The following is a 17,194-nucleotide window of genomic DNA, read 5'->3' on the forward strand; positions in this document are numbered from 1 at the left end:
ATTAAAAATGCACTTCTTTATTTCATACCACACATCCATCCATATTTTTTTAACATTACAGTTTATAGCGTTATGGTACATCATAGCTGGAGTAATAGTACATATTTTACATACAGCACATATTGCAGTACTTATAGATGGTAGCATTTCCTTATTGTGCGTGATTTATGTTCTCGGGAGAGCTACTCCTTCTTGTCCTTAGAAATTGTGATACACATAGCACTTTTAGCAGCAACACAAATACAGTGTAAATAAATAGTATATTTTATACATTAAATGAAACCTGCTCTTTCTGCACAAGTTCTGTTAAGTTTCCATGCCCCTTTTCCAAAGCCTTGCTTTCATCAGCGTAATCACATCACAGACATTCCATCTGGTGGTCAGTTTTGCCTACAGTACACAGGCTTCATTTTGGTTTCCTCAAGCTAAACAGACATCTTAGTGCAAGTGCATCCTCTACACAAGAGACTAAAATGGTCCCAATAACTCAGTAGAGACACTGGAGTAATACTGATAACTCTTAACAACATCAGCCTGACCTGCATTTCAAGCCATTCTGAAACACAACGCTTAGAACTCCCCTTAAGGATGCTATCCTTTTTTTGTATCTTTTTGGCACATATTTTTTTCATATTTTAATTTAAGTTGTGTACAATAGGTTTTCATTTATTTAGGATTACCATTTGTGCATTTAATTTTATACATACACAAATACATACATGTTTCAACTTTCAGTGCATTAGGCTTGCTTCGTCAGTGTGGCATTCACATAATCTCTGATACAGCCATTTATGTGTCTTGCTAGTGTAACCTGATTGAATTTGTAGACTGAAGTAAAAGCACAACTTTAGCGATCCTTCTGAGGCCGAGCGTAGGAACAGACACATTTACTTCTCAAGTCTCAGAGACTCAAACCAGCTTTGTGGCCTCAGGCTAATCGACCCTTTCTTAGCCTCAACTTTAATCCATTGCGCTCCGGCTGATGGTCCATTCAGAGTACCTGTCAGGGAAAATAAAGTTTTTACCACTGAGATCTACTTAACACACTTTTCTATATGCATTTTAGGCTTCCTGTATCATTTCTCACAACCTTCTGGACATTAATCACATTTGCACTTATTGGGGTGGTTTCCCATCCATTAACACATGTCCGATAGAAACATGCATTAACATTCTATTTAAGTCCAGGACTAGGCCTAATCTACTGTATGTACAGGAAACCAGACTATAATGTATAACCATAATGCGTGTCCCTAGTTTATTAAACAATGACCTAAATGGTTAGTTAAGCCATTTATATCATAGGCTCTGAACATGTGTCTAACCTATGTGCATTGGCCTTGACTGAGCTCATGCCATTAGCTTTTCTATTTGACTCACCGGTGACAGTTGTATTGCTGTCTCTGGACTCATGTTGACCCTCGTGCAGCATGATGTCAGGACTGATCTTTACAGATGCCCCAGACAACTGAACTTCCGCTTTCATAGAGGCAGGAACCCGTACTGACACAGACCCTGTAGGGATGGGGAGTGTAATGTGCTCTTAGACATACTAAGAAAAGTATACATTATATACAGTAGCCTCCATAAGAGTTGGAACCCCATGGTAAAGATGAGTAATGGATAATAATAAATTCACCTTTTGGTGAATTACCTTAATTTAACACTGAAATAGGAAAAACAAAGCCTTACATTGGGACATTACAATGGCCCTTCTAATATAATTGAGGAAAGTCCCTTAAGATAAAAGCATCTGCTAAATTAATAAATGTAAATTTATTCTGAGGGGGAAAAAAACTGCAATTGCCAATCTTGATCATGATACCAAGAACTGTGCAGCACACTGTATAATGCAAACTATTAGTTGATAATATATGAAGTATTCTTATGAGTTATGGTTTGTATATTATAATATTTGTTTATTTTAGTTAGGCTATTGATCATTGATATTGCATTGACATTATTGTTTCTTAATGCTATTTTCCTTAATGTAGTCTTACCAACATTTTAAAACTGTTCACTTATAATTTTTAACTATTGTATTGCTTTTATTTGTGAGTTGCTTTAGACAAATCCGTCTGCTAAATCATATTACCATAACCATAAATATAACTTAGTACGTAATACTTCAAAATTGGTCTCATACCCTTCCGAGTCATCAGGTCTGCTGATCCCCTCTCTCCAACATATGTATCAATATTACCACTGGTTGTCAAGATTCTCAAAGCACCATTTGAGTTATCTGGAAAACAGTGATACCTTTACAGTCAAACCAGTTGATCATTTAAAACCCTATTTCAGATTCCCAATACTTGAATTTGATCATTGATGTAGCAGAAAAGTGGTCATTCATTGAATGTAAATAGTTTGCTTTTGACACATGTATTTATGACATACCGACATTTACATTTCCTGTTTCGCTCTGCACGCTGGCATCACCTGTTAAAAAAAGTAATTGATCAGCTTAGGATGGAAAAAATGACTGTAAACAATATTGTTGTTTACAATAACATAATTTGGGCAATAAATGACCCCGATATTTTTTTTAATTTGTTATACCTTTGGTGCCAGAAATAGCCAAATATATTATTATTAGTATATTATTATAATATTCATAATATAATAAACAACAACCATTTTCAAGTCTTTAAACTATTCATTGCAATCTCTGAATGTACCAGTATGCGTATAACACTACATTAAACTAGTGCAGAATTGATGCAACATAACAAATAAACATTGGTCACAGCCATCGGTGACCATCGGTAAATGTTATTTGCATATAGGCAAAGACCAGTCAACAAAGCAAATATTGCCTAATGCGGATATATCGGTATATCCCCCAAATTAACAGTATCCTATGAGTCTTATCGCTCTTAATCAACAGTCCACAAACACAAACCATGGATATGCCCCAACTGAATTTCCCCTGATGACGATGACACTTTGGAGGACTCTGCATAGATAGCTTTGACTTTCAGCTGCCCTTGTTCTGTTGAGACATTCATAAAGGACCCTTGGATCTTTTTAATGTTGACCTCCTAGGATGTGAACATGAATAATATCATTAGGTATGACATTTATTTTGACGTGTTTTAACACTACATTATTGCATTATCTGTCAATAAATTAAAGTACAGAAATAATATGACCATACACTGCCTTCCTTTGCACAGATATCCACATTGCCATGGATGGTGCCAAATCCTATGATGTTCCCCCCTGCTGACAGCACATCCACTTTGTGACTCTGGAAAAAAAATACATTAAAGGATAAAGGGTGTGGCCAAAATGACCACTTCACCCAAAAATATTGAGCATACTCATCCTTTCATCCATACTGCACTGAATTCTCATAAACGCACTGAATATTGGATACTTGGATTATGGTACTTCCCTACTAAATCCTACACGTGACCACATAGTTACCAACTAGAAGAAAATCAAATTATAGGATGATAGGACAAACACACCCTTATAGAAGTCAAGGTGCAGTTGCCGGTTTCTGTCTGCACTTTGCAAACATCACTTTCCATCTTCTGGATGTTGACATTTCCTCCTCCACTAGTTGTGATGAAAAGATCTAAACAAAAAATAAAATAAAATGCATCCAAAGAATAGGTCTATCATCCGAAATGTATAGAACATTAAACTTTCAATCTGCTTTCAATATGAATTTACACACTCACCACTTTTTATTGGCGCTGTTAATTCCACAGTGACATTGCTGGTCACCTTATCACCGTGAATAAGTAGTTCCTGAATTTGATCACTGTAATGAACATGCAGATCATCCAGTTTAAACTCATGGTCAGCATTTGTGCCATGGACCGAGATGAAAGCCCGGTCAGCTTCGGGAAAAGCATGCGGATCCAATGGGCAGACAGACAAGTCACAACGAATCTTCACGTTAACTTTGCTGAAAGGGCTAACTTCCAATGACCACTGTTTCAATGGTTGATTAATATCTTTAAGAAGCGGTGCTGTTGACAATGAACGGACAACTGTTGAAGGTAATGCACAGCCGAAATGAAAATATTCTTTGTTTATAAAGCGCAGTGCTCCTAAGCATATCCGCGTGCTCAATGCTACCGAATGCATGACGACTAGCTAAAGTGACTGGCTATTATGAATTTTACTCGTCTCAATGTCTTCCAAAATATTGTTATTTATGCAGACATGCTACTGTACGGTCAGTTTAATTTCGGTCCCAGTCAACAAAAGATAAAATAATCCACTTGACATTCCAACAATGAGGCTGTACAGTTCGTAAGTGACATTGCTAGTTGCCATACATAACTTCTACAACCCGCTTACTCAACATGCGCTATGCAATGTATTGTGGGAAATGAAGTTAAAACACGCTGTCCCTATTGTAGGTGTGGATTTGGCCCATCTCCTTAAACAGTATAAAAACATGTTCCACGTGCACGAAATGGTAACAGGTAACAACTACCTTTCTCGCAGTCAGAGAGTCCATATACTATTTTAATGAAATCTACTTGTGTATTCACAAACCACAATAACCACAGTGCAATTCTGCCGTGGCGTGTTAAACAACAGTAAGGAACACGTGTGCCATCTCGCGGTTGCATGCCTGTCCTGGTCATCTTGGTTGTTCATCAAATTGATTGTGTGTGGGCTTATTTATATTTTAGGGTATGTTTTTTCCTTGAGAGATTATTAGATATTAACAATACGATATGTTTGAGCATTTTCCAAGCCATGCAATTGTTTTAATGTTTCATTTAGCATGCAATTGAAGCTTTTATTTTGGTGACTTTTGCAATTATTGGACTAGACAATTATTATTATATTTTCTGTTATATTGTCAGATATACAGCCAAATTACTACTGGGCGAACTGCACATTTTGAAAGGTATTTCAATTTGTGTTTGCTTGGGTATGTACACCCTCCTTCCCACTGAGAGGCAGTGTGGAGTCGCCTTTCAGTCACCTTATTGCATAAAAGAAAAAGAAAAACTTTCCTTAATTCATTGTCCATGCTTAACGTCATGGAAAGAGTTACTTTGCTGGTGATGGGATAGGAAGATCAACTTAAACGATTAAAGGAACGTGTATTTGGGTGTTCCCCGGACGTCAGCTGAGACAATACACAGCCTTTGTATATTGCATTATGTTGGGGCTGGATGCTCGCGAACCTGTTTTGTTCTGAAAATGGAGCAAGTTCCTAAAGGAATGTGGATCAAGCCCAGAATGCACTAGGATGTAGTCATTACTCATCGCTCTCCGTTTCGTCAAAATGCTATTCCTCTGTAGCGAGCACTTTGTTTCTGTGTTGGGACTAAAGGTTGCGACAATGTTTTGATGTTATTTCACATGGGGATGTATAACAAAGCGGATTTTGTGTGGATTGCTTCTCGTGCACCAAGGCGAACGATAAAGTCTGCCCAAGGGATTACAGTGGTCGTCTCCATCTTAGCAATTGTTTCATGGAAATAACTTTTTTTGTGATTGAACCGGTGCGTCTGTGGTTGGAGATGGCGAGTTGATTTTTGCTGTAATTGTTCAGGTGGCACTGATCTTGCACATATTGGTTTGGGTGGTAAATCCATGGAATGCTTGAAATATCTTTTTGCAAAGTTATAGACAGGCCTAAAGTTAACTGCAGTGGAATGTTTCCTTTTTAGCCATTTGCTGGAACACAATAGCAAATTACGCGTTTGTAGCACAGGAAAACAAGTCGATATGACGTTTATAACGTTCTTGATGATTAATTGTTGTTGACAAATGTTTTAGAGACTAGTGGCAATTAAAAACGGCTGTGGCATTACTTGTTTGTAAACAGCGGAGGTTGGGACGTCTCCCCTGGCTTTCATTCGCATTCAAATTTCTTGAAAACTAAGATGACGTCAACTGCATAATTGAAAGCTTAAAAGCTTTTAACAGCTTTTTTCTTGTTTTTGTAGTGTGGCTTCTAGAATAAACATTCCGGTCTTTAAGTTCACCCAGTAGTTGCAATGAGTTGAAAAGAACTAGAAGACAACCAAGGTTCTACCTTTTACTTTATATTCCTTTGTTCTTTAACCTGTCAGCATAGAGAGTCACAATGTCCCTCAAAGCTAAGGCGCTGTACACTTTCCAAAGTGAGAATAAGGATGAAATCAGTATACAGGAGAATGAGGAACTGGTTATTTTTGATGAGAATTCTATAGATGGCTGGTTGCAAGGGGAGAACAGCCGAGGAGAGAGAGGCATTTTCCCAGCCTCTTATGTGGAGATTATTAGGCCACGCTCCAACTCTAACCTGACGGACTGCTCCATAAGCCCAGCTGGCTCCCCTGGCAATGACTCTTCCTATTTTCCTTCGGGTTCCAACACCTCTGGTTCCTTTAACATGCAGCAGAGTTACTATGACGACGACGATGACGACTGGGATGACTGGGACGACAGCTCCACTGTGGTTGAGGATGAAGACCCCCATGGGCGAGGCGCCAATGGGCATGCCCACCAAAGCTCCTTCAATAACCCCAATGTTCACTACCGCGCCAAGCCTCACATGGAGAGACAGGACAGCATCTCCAGCTCAAGAAAAGGCAGTATGGTAGGCAGAAACCTCAACCGGTTCTCCAGCTTCGTTCGATCAGGGGTAGAAGCCTTCGTTCTGGGTGATGTGCCTATGATGGCAAAAATAGCAGAGTCTTATAACATTGAGATGGGGCCCAAAGGAGCACAGTGGGGCCTGAGCCCTCAGCCCTTTTCCTGCTCCATCGAGGACCCCACCAAGCAGACCAAGTTCAAGGGCATCAAGACCTACATATCTTACAGAGTGACCCCTAGTCACACTGCTCGGCCTGTGTACCGACGCTACAAGCACTTTGACTGGCTGTACAACAGGCTACTGCACAAATTCACCGTCATCTCTGTGCCCCACCTGCCCGAGAAGCAGGCAACAGGCCGCTTTGAGGAGGACTTCATCGAAAAGCGCAAGAGACGGCTAATCCTCTGGATGGACCACATGACCAGTCACCCAGTCCTCTCGCAGTATGAGGGCTTTGAGCACTTTCTCATGTGTGCGGATGATAAGCAGTGGAAATTGGGGAAGCGGCGTGCGGAGAAGGACGAGATGGTGGGCGCTCACTTCATGCTCACCCTGAAGATTCCCAACGAGCATCAAGACCTGCAGGATGTGGAGGAGAGGGTGGATACCTTCAAGGCCTTTGCCAAGAAGATGGACGACAGTGTCATGCAACTGACCCATGTGGCCTCTGAGCTGGTGCGTAAGCACCTTGGAGGTTTCCGAAAGGAATTCCAAAGACTGGGCAATGCCTTCCAGTCCATCAGCCAGGCATTCATGTTGGATCCCCCTTACAGCTCAGACGCTTTGAACAATGCAATCTCCCACACTGGCCGCACTTATGAAAACATTGGGGAAATGTTTGCAGAGCAGCCTAAGTTTGATCTTTTTCACATGCTGGACAAACTCTCTCTCTACCAAGGTCTGCTCTCCAACTTCCCCGACATCATTCACCTACAGAAAGGTAACACCTTGGAATGTTTGCCTTGTTTTCGGATACGAAAGGTTTGCTGTACATTGGTTAATGGTGATGCTGTAAATATACATTCACAGATGCCCTTTGTACTTTGGCATACATTGTCTGATGTACTCTTTCCCTTATCTTTTACTGTAACATTTACTCAAAAACTGTTTTTTTATAGTAGGTCTGTGGGTAACTAAAGTGATGAATGGAAAATGACTGGACACTTAGGCACACACACTTGTACTGCATGAATCATGCACATCCTCCCTTTTAGTGGAATCAGCATGTTGGAGACCGTCTGAAGTTCGTCAGTAATGCTGACAGGCTGTTTTGGGGGAAAACTCTGTGCCTGAAGACATTGAAGGCAACTGGAGCATGTCTTGGCACCTACTTCAAATCAAGCATAACTATAAAATGAGACTATTTAAAACAAATCCAAGCCAAATAGCAACCGTTTCGTGCAGATGTATTTGTGCAGCCTGACTACTAGTTGGCTAAATTAAACTTAAATTAAATTAAACTTGAATTTCCCCTTGGGGATCAATAAAGTATCTATCTATCTATCTAAATTATAAGACATCATCTAAAATAATGTTGGTTCTTTAATGTATGTTTACACAAATCAACCATTTGCAGTTTGGCTATACTGCTGTCACCAAATACTTTATCTGATCAGGCTTATCAAGAGAAAAGCTCTTAACAGGAAAAGGTTATGGAGCACATGAATGATTCTAGTTGCCATACTGACTTGTCATAAATGGCAGTAATTATAAGCATCTGTTGTGAGTCATGCTAACTAGCTTCATCAGGTATCATCATTCTGTGTATCTGTTGCCTGGTGATACAGATTTGATTCAAGCCTGTACCTATAGTGCAGATGCCTTGAGGCGGGGGGGGGGGGGTTGTGCGCATTGCTTTTGTGCTCTCTGATTCATTTCGAGCAGCAGTTAAGCTTTATCTTGGCAGATCAGTAGCCTAGTGTTGAGTGGAGGGGAATTGCTTTGTAATATAAGGCGTTGAACAAGTTCCAGCAAGGGGCGGGGGAAGTTGACTTTCTAGTTTCCACTGATAAATATGGGTGTGAAATGTTGCAATCTTAATCATCTACCACGCCTTGTTCTTGATATCCGCAAAGCTGGGAAACTAGCTTTCACACCGCTGTGCATTTGATCACAACCATGTGCCATATCTGATCTTTGACAAATTTGGTTAATATTGATGCAGACCAGACTTGTGTGTGCACTTTCAGGTCGTCGTCGTTGTTGTTGTTGTTGTTGTTGTTGTTGTTGTTTTTCCTCCTCCCTCATCATCCTCTTCATCATAAATGTCAGCTTAGTCATGCGTCCCCCTGTCCTTGTGGCCTTTAGGAAAACAAGTCTCTCCCATGCGGAGTTCAAGCTGTTGGCCCACCTCAAGGAAAGACTGAGGAATGAATGCCATTCTTGACAAGCCTTCAATTTACATGCCTAGACACTCGCGCATACTGTACCAGCACCCAGGGATCATAAGGGTTATATAAGGTTGGCTCTGATTTGGATGAATATGGAGACTTAAACAATAAAACAGTTTGTACTCTCTTTTAGACACATTTGACATTAGAGAAGCAATGTTTTATTTTAAACTAGGTTTGCAGGTTATATCACAATACATAGTCACAAAAGTGAATGATGAATTGCTCATTTGAAATTCAAATATGTTTGGCAACAATCTATTTTGTCAACACACCACAGAATTAGTGCACTATTAGAATGTCCTTGATTCCCTCCCAACCCATTTTGATTTTATCTCCATTTCCTCGACAAGACTTTTGCATGTAGGTGCAAGTGAACTCAGGGAGTGAAACTTTAAAGCCTTTGGGTGTGGTGTGAGCAGCATATGGAATTAATAAAGAGAGGCAGGGTAAAAATGGAGAAGCTCTGGAAATAAATAAAAAATATTGCTGTAAGTCTGTCTACCAGCCAGCTCTGTCCACTGCTCTCCCTGGTCTTTTGTCTGCTGAGAGGACTCCAGTCCACAGTTACCCCAGTCAAGTGAAAGGCCATCTGCCTCCCTTCACAAAGAGAACGAAAGGAAAAGCATTTCCTCTACTGATGGCATCAGGATCACTTTTTCTAGCATGTGTGCCAAGAAGGATCTAATATAGTGAGCAGTGATTTCAGGGAATGGCTCTTTTGCTTTCAGCTTGAAAGGAATAGATGGACTCCTGGGCTCAGTACTGTAATGCTGCTGTCCTTATGGTATCAGTATCACCTGGGGTCATCCTCAGATGTCCTGCGAGGGAAACCAAGGAGCTCTGTGTCCTGGCCAGTAAACAAACTAGTTCATCAGTGTGAGTGGCATGGAAAAGAGAAGTCGTCTGTTATGTCAGAGGAACTAACCTGGCAACTGAACAAAGACATTGGAAAGTGCTGTTTGAATTTTAGAGAAGTACAGCTATTCAATGTATAGTGATCATGCTTACAGGTCTCTTGGCTGCAGTTCCTGTTTGCATGAAAGATAATTTAGCATTGATCACCAAGGGAAGTGCCTGTTATGCAAGTCCTGTTGCCAGGGCTGTTTTTTTTTATAGCATTTTTAAGCATTTTTTTAAATAATTTATGACAGTCTCAGATGTTGACTTAACATGAGCTCCCGTGCGCTTCAGATATAGGTTTCTCACAGGATATATAACATCTTCCTGGATGGACTAAGACTTTGGTGCGAGTCACACTACTTGAACAGGGAGATACAAAGGGACCATTTCCAACTTTGTTTTTCTTTATCGTTTGGCATGTGCTAAGTGGGAGAAGGCCAGTGCCAAATGACCTGTCCATCTCTGTTCAGGTCAATGGGGGCAGCAGCAGAAGAAGAGTCACTCTAAGCTTACCACCAATGTTTTCACTCTGCTTACCTGGTCTAAATAATCAAACATGACGGTCCAAAAACAGCTCTGCTGCCTGAGGCTTTCTCCCCTGGGGACTGACTTGACATGGGTCGGTTCTAGACAGGGAAACACCGGCCATTTCTCATTAGAAGATGTATCCTATCCAAGTTTGAGGCATGGCCTATGATGACTGCATTAACAGGAAACAGGGAAGAGATTGCTTGCCAAATGCCTGTGTTGACATGAGTTGCTGGTAAACAAATGGCATGACATAAAGCCTTAGCTACTGCTTAATATTTTGTAGGGGGTGTCCTTTTGCTTTGTTCTGTGCCTGTAAATATTTGCTTTTCTTATTTGCCTGTAGACAACTGTAGATGGAGGGCACATGTTCTCTCCACGCCATGGAGCTAAATGCCTTCACATTCCAAACCTTGTTGGCGTAGCACTCTGTTGTGTTAAAATTTACAACCTGTCTGACTAGTCTTCAGTCTACTGAACTGCTGGATAAAGGTCTGCTACTCTAAATAATTGAACTGACTCTCCAGGCTTGACTTCTAAAAATCTATCTTTTGGCTGAGGGGTAAACCAGAGAACCATTCCGATTCAACTGACTAGACTGCTGATTTTGTTTAGTTATCTCAGATCTGAGTAAGAGGAAGTCTGCTCATACAGTCTGCTCACACAATGTTCTTGGAATGTTGTTCTACTGCTTGATTGCAGAGCACAGAAAAAGGCCATAACCGCCCAGCCTTTAAAGATATCTGGCATTTGCCCTTTCTGGCTTCTGTACTGATAATGATGATGGTTCTTGGCTGTAGAATCTTAGCTTATCAATCACTACTGCCTGTCTGTTTAGTCTCCTCTTGCACCACCTTTAAAATAGAGCCCGTCTCTCACCAAACTCTATTCAGAATTTCCACAGGTGAAGTAACCATTCAAAACAGCATGGTTAATTTATAAGTACTTGGTTTATTAATGGTAATGCTATAGCCCCAATGATTTAGCAGGGCCTCCCAATGGATGCCTTCTTAGATTTGAGCTATCTCCCTCTGGACTTTGATCAAAGCTGAAATAAACATTCAGTATGTTTTTACTTAGAAAAGAAAGGGGTTGAAATTGGTAGCCTGCCAAAGGGAACAGTGGGTCTCTATAACAAAATCTGAAAGGCACTGCAACAGACAAATAAATAGAGTTATTATTTAGTTAAATACCAGTAATACTCAGTTCAACAAATGTGAGTTTGTATAAAGTGTGAAAGTGTCCCAACTTTTTGACTGTATTTTATTCCCCCTGGGCATTGTACATCTGTTCATATGAAGTCAGGACAGTATTGTAACATTATTTTCTCTTGCTTAACAGTAATGTATATCGGGCTATTTCATGGAAGAAGAAATGTAAGGATAGATATTTAGGCCTTGAAAATCAGATGAGAACATCAGGGATCATATTATGGCATGTTATTTGAGTGCTCTCTCTCTCTGGAATTCTAACCACCACCCAGTATTTAATTTAATCAAACCAGCATGCCTCTAAATGCTACAAATAATGTCAGTTATTACTCTAAAGTTATCAAATTAGGGATCAAATTACACTTCTGTACCAATAGAAATAAAAAGTCTCAGAGAGAATGCAAGGGTTGATTTGATGCCGGCAAAGGAATGGGGGTGAACTGTCTGTACAGGTCATTGCTGTGCTTGGCACAGACGTCAGTGCAGAAATGTGGACTAAATGTGGGCTAAACTGCTATTCTTCAGTTCCTCACATCACCACTTGGCAACTGTGGCCTACAAAGGCTTATTCTCTGGTAAGGTTGTGTTTATCTACCCCCAGTGGTTCAATGGTGACTTGTTAGATAAATATTTATGTCACTACAGTAATGTTAAATGCTAACAGATGGTAAAGCTCAGTTTAGCTCATGTTTTTCATTGAAATTTAGGACTTTCACTGTTGGAAAGACAACCCTTGATGTTCCCAGAGAGAGAGAGAGACAGACAGACAGACAGACAGACAGAGTTAGAGAGAGTGTGCACAAATGTTCATACTCCTAAGAAGATGATGGGAATGGCAGTGGGGGATATGGGCTCACCAGGTTGCTAGATTCCTTTATCTGACGCTGTAAAACTGTGACATTCTCTTGTAATCGCTCTCCCCTTCTCACGTCCCACTCTGTTCACTCTGCAGTTCATTATATGTACAGTATATGGTGGTAGGGGAGATCTGTGTAATGTTATGGGGGAATGTTAATAGGGAAATAAACCAGATGGTCCATTTCTAGGCCATTGGACATTTCACACTGTTCTATAACCCTGTGGGCGTGGTGATCATGGCGTTATCAGTGGCATAGCCACTGGGCAATCAGTTGGCCCAGGTTCGATTCTCAAACCCACCTTTGCGAGCCATTTTGGATAAAGTCGTCTGCTAAATACGAGTCACTTATACTTTACTTTTAATCTATAACCCCAGCTCAGACTCTTTTGCCTTTCTGAACTTCATGACATGATTAGAAGAGATTCAGTAAGTCTGACAAAAAGAGCTCCCATTCAGATGTGAATAAGCTAAATGATTAGCTGCAAATCGATACATGTAGTCTGAAATGGTGATCGAACTAATGGTGGTATTACCCAAGGCTTAAAGTTCTCAGGCACTCACTGTGCTGGAATTCAGGTGTAGGCAGGGTTGTTAAGGATTTGTAAGACCATTAATTATATTTTATATATATATATATATATATATATAAATATATATAAACGGCTCTGAACATTTCTCGTAACTTCAGGCATAGACAAGCCCTGTAACAGTCGTGTTCATTTTCTGTCTCTACTTGGTATCTGATAAGCCTCTCTCTGTCTCTTTCTCTCTGTCTTTCTCTCTCTCTCTCTTTCTCTCTCTCTCTGTCTCTTTCTCGCTCTCTCTATTTCTCTTTCTCTGTGGAAAACAATGGCTGAATCTAGGTCAGCTTTACAGACTTGTGAATACTACTCTTCATGGAACAGCCCATCAGTGGCCGATATGCCAACTCAATCTGTGGTTAGGCATTACTTTAAAAATGGAACAGGAATGCAGACCACATTTTTATGGTTTTGTGACATCATGGTAAATGTAATTCTTTTTTGTCTTTTTAATACTGGTGAGGTAATTTGTGTATGACCACATGACAATATTATGTCTGAACTATATGGGTAGGTTTGGACTGGTTGCCCTTTATTCCATATGTAGCCTACATATGGTCTGCGTACAGACATATTTGATTAAGGTGATGTGTTAAACATGTGGTTTACTGGGTTGCTCAGTATCTGGGTTACAGCACAGTTGTGCGATGGAATGCATTTTAACCTGGGATATCTCTATCTGTAGTGAGTCAAGCATGCATCCTGGCTGGAAGATACCTATTAAAATTTACTGTGTGAAAAAGCCAATTACTGGATTAGGTTTTATTCGCAGAAACAGCGTCTGACAAGTTCAGACATTATTTCCTGGTCCTCCATAAAAGATAAGATCATACTTTATTGCTCCCTGTCAAGGGAAGTTGTTTCCTAAGAGCTGCTCAAACAATCGCATGAAGAGAAAATATATTGAACTTATATACTTAGACATATCCATATACTCATGCAAACATACTCAAAAGCCTTCTTTATGTACACACTAACATGCATATACTGTACATTTGTCCTTCTATGAACATATTTATATTTTTATAATAGCCTGATGTAATTGTCTAGTGTGTGCGTGTGCGTATGCACACCTGTATGTACCTATCTGCATGTATGAGGTTTCTGTTACAGTTTTGCGGTTTTGTTTGCAGAATTTGCGCAGTGCTTCTGCTGTCAGTCTCTCTTTTCTCATGATAAAACGGTCAGCTGTTCCTCAGTGTTCCTCAGTGTCTGTCATCCCTAGTATTTCACGCTGGTAGCCACGTGCCATGGTTATTGATGACATGATATCAACCAGGGAAAAAAGAGAGAAATGGCAGTCATGTATGGCTTCTGTGGAAGTTGACCACAGGCTTCTCATGCATCGAACGTCACTGACTGATCGTTTGACCCGGGGTTTGATTCCCGTCGTTGCGAGTGTGTGTCACTTTGGATAAGATTGTCTGCTATGTTATTCAACTTCAAAGTAATTCTTAGGGGTTGTGAGGTGGGGTATTTAGTATGGTGTTCCAAGATTGAAACCATCGAGACCAAGTTTTGAATGCTTCTGTCTCCCCAGGTGCCTTTGCCAAAGTGAAAGAGAGCCAGCGCATGAGCGACGAGGGCAAGATGGACCAGGACGAGGCGGATGGCGTGCGCAAGCGCTGCCGGACTGTGGGCTTCGCCCTGCAGGCCGAGATGAACCACTTCCACCAGCGTCGTGAGGTGGACTTCAAGGACATGATGCAGGCCTACCTCCAGCAACAGATTGTCTTCTACCAGCGTGTGGTCCAGCAGCTGGAACGCACCCTGCACATGTACGACAGCCTCTAGAGCCACGGAGTGTTCTTCACACCTACCCTTACCCTTGAACCCCTCGACCCTTCCCCCAACCAACCTCGATCCTCTTTGACCAGGGCCGGCCCTGTTCTGCTTCCCCATTCCTGCCTCTGAAAAAGCCATCTGTTATCCTTTTCAGCCTGATTGCCGAACTGCTTTGAACATGGGCATGAATACCAGGGAATTCAGTTAAATTGTTTTTAACCTTCCCTTGAAATGAAAACGCCTGTTACAACTGACAGCTGTTTCAGGATTTAACAGCGAGTCTTAAAGCTGGTCATGCCAGCCTGTGCACTTTCAAAGTCACTTTCTTGGCTGAGTCTACAGCCAACCTTTTTACATTACCAGGAACGTATGTACTTCTGCCTTCGATTGAGAGTATTTCAATTGTATCTTGTGACCATAAAAAGAGTTTTATATGGCTACAACGTATCTTATTTAAATGTCTTAACACATTAAATAACATACATTTTGTCAGTATGAATTTCAGTGGTTTTGCTAGGCTGGTGTTGACCAAACCCACTCAGGTCATGGCACTAGGTGCTTGGGGTAGGTAGCCTCTCCTCCAAGCCAGCACTGCACCCTAGCATCTTTACAGCTTTATAAATGGTAATGCATAAAGGGAATTACCCTCTTACTTGCATCATTTAGTGGTCCCAACAAGTGCCTGTGGCAAGAGATGGCACAGTTCTTGGTTTTACTTTAGTTGGTTTAAACAAAGCTGGTCCTCTCTTGTCTCTGCTCTCTTGTGTAGAACTGTTACATTCCTCCAGCTGTAGTGTAAAGGCCTCAGGCTTCTGGTAACGTGGATGTTTGTGTCTGTGAGGCAATTATTTTGGTTATATTTGCAATTTTCATCCTGTTGAGAAACATAGTCAAACACTACACTGATTGACAATACTTGATATGAGCAAGAACTGTGTCGCTAGGCTTTATGTGATCAAAGATAGACTTGGGTTTATGTTGTAGCACACTGTGTGTCTGATGATAGCCAAAGTCCTAACAATATTGTTCTCGTCAAAATGTGTGATGGATTAAATGACTGATGTCTTTGTGGTGTGTGTGTGTGTGTGTGCGTGCGCACGTGCTCTACAGAGCACTGGGAATCTGGGGTATAAGCAGCAGTGTTGAACACACATTTAATTTTAGATTACAAATTTGGATGACCTCTAAAGCCAACAAATTGTGTCAGTTTTAAGTTTGAGGTGGGAGAATGAGTACACATGCTAGACACAGCAAGCATGACAACCCTGTACACGTGTCGATTCTCCACTCCGTAATTTGAAACCACACAATCACTCAAAAGGCTCCAAATCAGCTCTGGAGATTGCTTTTACCTCAGGCTCTATATAGACTAAGTGGTTTGTGTCCAGTAGATGTATGACTGTAGGACTGAGTCAGGGCTGCATGCTGCCCCTGTGGCTGTTTCTCCAGAACTATTTGTTTGACCTTTTTTGTGGGAAGTATATGTCTGTGCTGGAATGTAGTTGTCTCCTGGGACACCTTTATTCTATTCTATTGTTCACAGACCAAAGCATTGTCAGTTTGTACTTGATGCCAAAAATGGTACTTGTGTTACATTAAGACAAAGCAAAGAGTCAGCGCTCAATCCCCCCCCCCCAGGCTACCATCTTTGGCTAGTCCAAACAAACACAAACTTTATAGACAGTATTGCAGTAGTTTAGTAGACAGTTGCCTGGAAATGGACTCAAGGGAGGCAGCGCTTGGAGAGGCTGTAGGGAGCTGTGGAATGCCGAGGACTGCCTGTTCGAGTCATATGACCGCAGTTCTCTCAGAATCCTCTGGCACAGAAGAGCCTGAGTTGCTGTGGTCATCATGACTTAACGATCTGAGACATATCACAAGTGAAGGGACTGCAGATCTCACACGCATGACTCTGAGGGACCTCTGAGGACGTGTGGGGCTTTGTGAACTTGTGAACTGGTTCCTGATGGAACGAGAGTGAAATAAAACAATGTCTTAAATTTCCAGTAGTTTCATAATGTCACTAAAGGAGAACTCATGATGTCTTAATAAAGATTAAATTGTTATAAATCTATTGCTGTTTTGTTGATTAATAGAGCTACACCTGGGTATACACCCTGTCTGTTGCTTAGCATTGTATACAGTAATGCTCACAATACATGAGATGGCAGCTCATCCTCTCGCTGAAACATTATTTAATTGTATTGATGGAAATAGGGGAGGAAGTAAGAACATCCATCCAATTCATATCAGTGCTACGTCCTGTTGACTCAAAATCTCTACTGGTTTAAATCCAATTAGCCTTGTGGCTAGATCAATAATATGGAACTGACCTTTAGTGAGCTGAATCTAATGGAGATGGATGGTCCAGCACA

General features: G+C 41.0%; 2 protein-coding genes across 2 annotated transcripts; one reads left to right on the plus strand and one right to left on the minus strand.

Annotated features, from left to right (window-relative positions):
- Position 1: 1 nt before the first annotated feature.
- On the minus strand, positions 2 to 4,307 carry fam185a (family with sequence similarity 185 member A). The gene is made up of 8 exons (XM_076269392.1): positions 3,690 to 4,307; positions 3,474 to 3,583; positions 3,158 to 3,250; positions 2,903 to 3,041; positions 2,398 to 2,439; positions 2,147 to 2,242; positions 1,381 to 1,515; positions 2 to 1,000 (listed from the first exon to the last, which is right to left on the minus strand). The coding sequence occupies exons 1-8, from the start codon at positions 4,099 to 4,101 to the stop codon at positions 888 to 890; spliced, it is 1,140 nt and encodes a 379-aa protein (XP_076125507.1). The 5' UTR covers positions 4,102 to 4,307; the 3' UTR covers positions 2 to 887.
- Positions 4,308 to 5,025: 718 nt separating this feature from the next.
- On the plus strand, positions 5,026 to 16,893 carry snx33 (sorting nexin 33). Its single transcript, XM_076269390.1, has 2 exons — positions 5,026 to 7,502; positions 14,575 to 16,893. The coding sequence occupies exons 1-2, from the start codon at positions 6,071 to 6,073 to the stop codon at positions 14,826 to 14,828; spliced, it is 1,686 nt and encodes a 561-aa protein (XP_076125505.1). The 5' UTR covers positions 5,026 to 6,070; the 3' UTR covers positions 14,829 to 16,893.
- Positions 16,894 to 17,194: the final 301 nt, after the last annotated feature.

Source organism: Alosa pseudoharengus, unplaced genomic scaffold, assembly GCF_046254945.1.
Source record: "Alosa pseudoharengus isolate Yale_2024_CS ecotype anadromous, Long Island Sound unplaced genomic scaffold, YU_APseudo_1.1 YU_APseudo_1.1_scf_10, whole genome shotgun sequence".
Taxonomy (NCBI): domain Eukaryota; kingdom Metazoa; phylum Chordata; class Actinopteri; order Clupeiformes; family Clupeidae; genus Alosa; species Alosa pseudoharengus.

What these genes read in the sequence shown, in the direction of transcription:
- fam185a (XM_076269392.1), bottom strand. Translation starts at nt 4,101, where the DNA reads ATGCATTCGGTAGCATTGAGCACGCGGATATGCTTAGGAGCACTGCGC. An exon ending in GCACCTTGACTTCTATAAGG is followed by an intron (nt 3,251 to 3,473) that starts GTGTGTTTGTCC and finishes TTTTTTTTCCAG; the next exon opens with AGTCACAAAGTGGATGTGCT. An exon ending in TCTGTGCAAAGGAAGGCAGT is followed by an intron (nt 3,042 to 3,157) that starts GTATGGTCATAT and finishes TTCACATCCTAG; the next exon opens with GAGGTCAACATTAAAAAGAT.
- snx33 (XM_076269390.1), top strand. Translation starts at nt 6,071, where the DNA reads ATGTCCCTCAAAGCTAAGGCGCTGTACACTTTCCAAAGTGAGAATAAG. An exon ending in CATCATTCACCTACAGAAAG is followed by an intron (nt 7,503 to 14,574) that starts GTAACACCTTGG and finishes CTGTCTCCCCAG; the next exon opens with GTGCCTTTGCCAAAGTGAAA.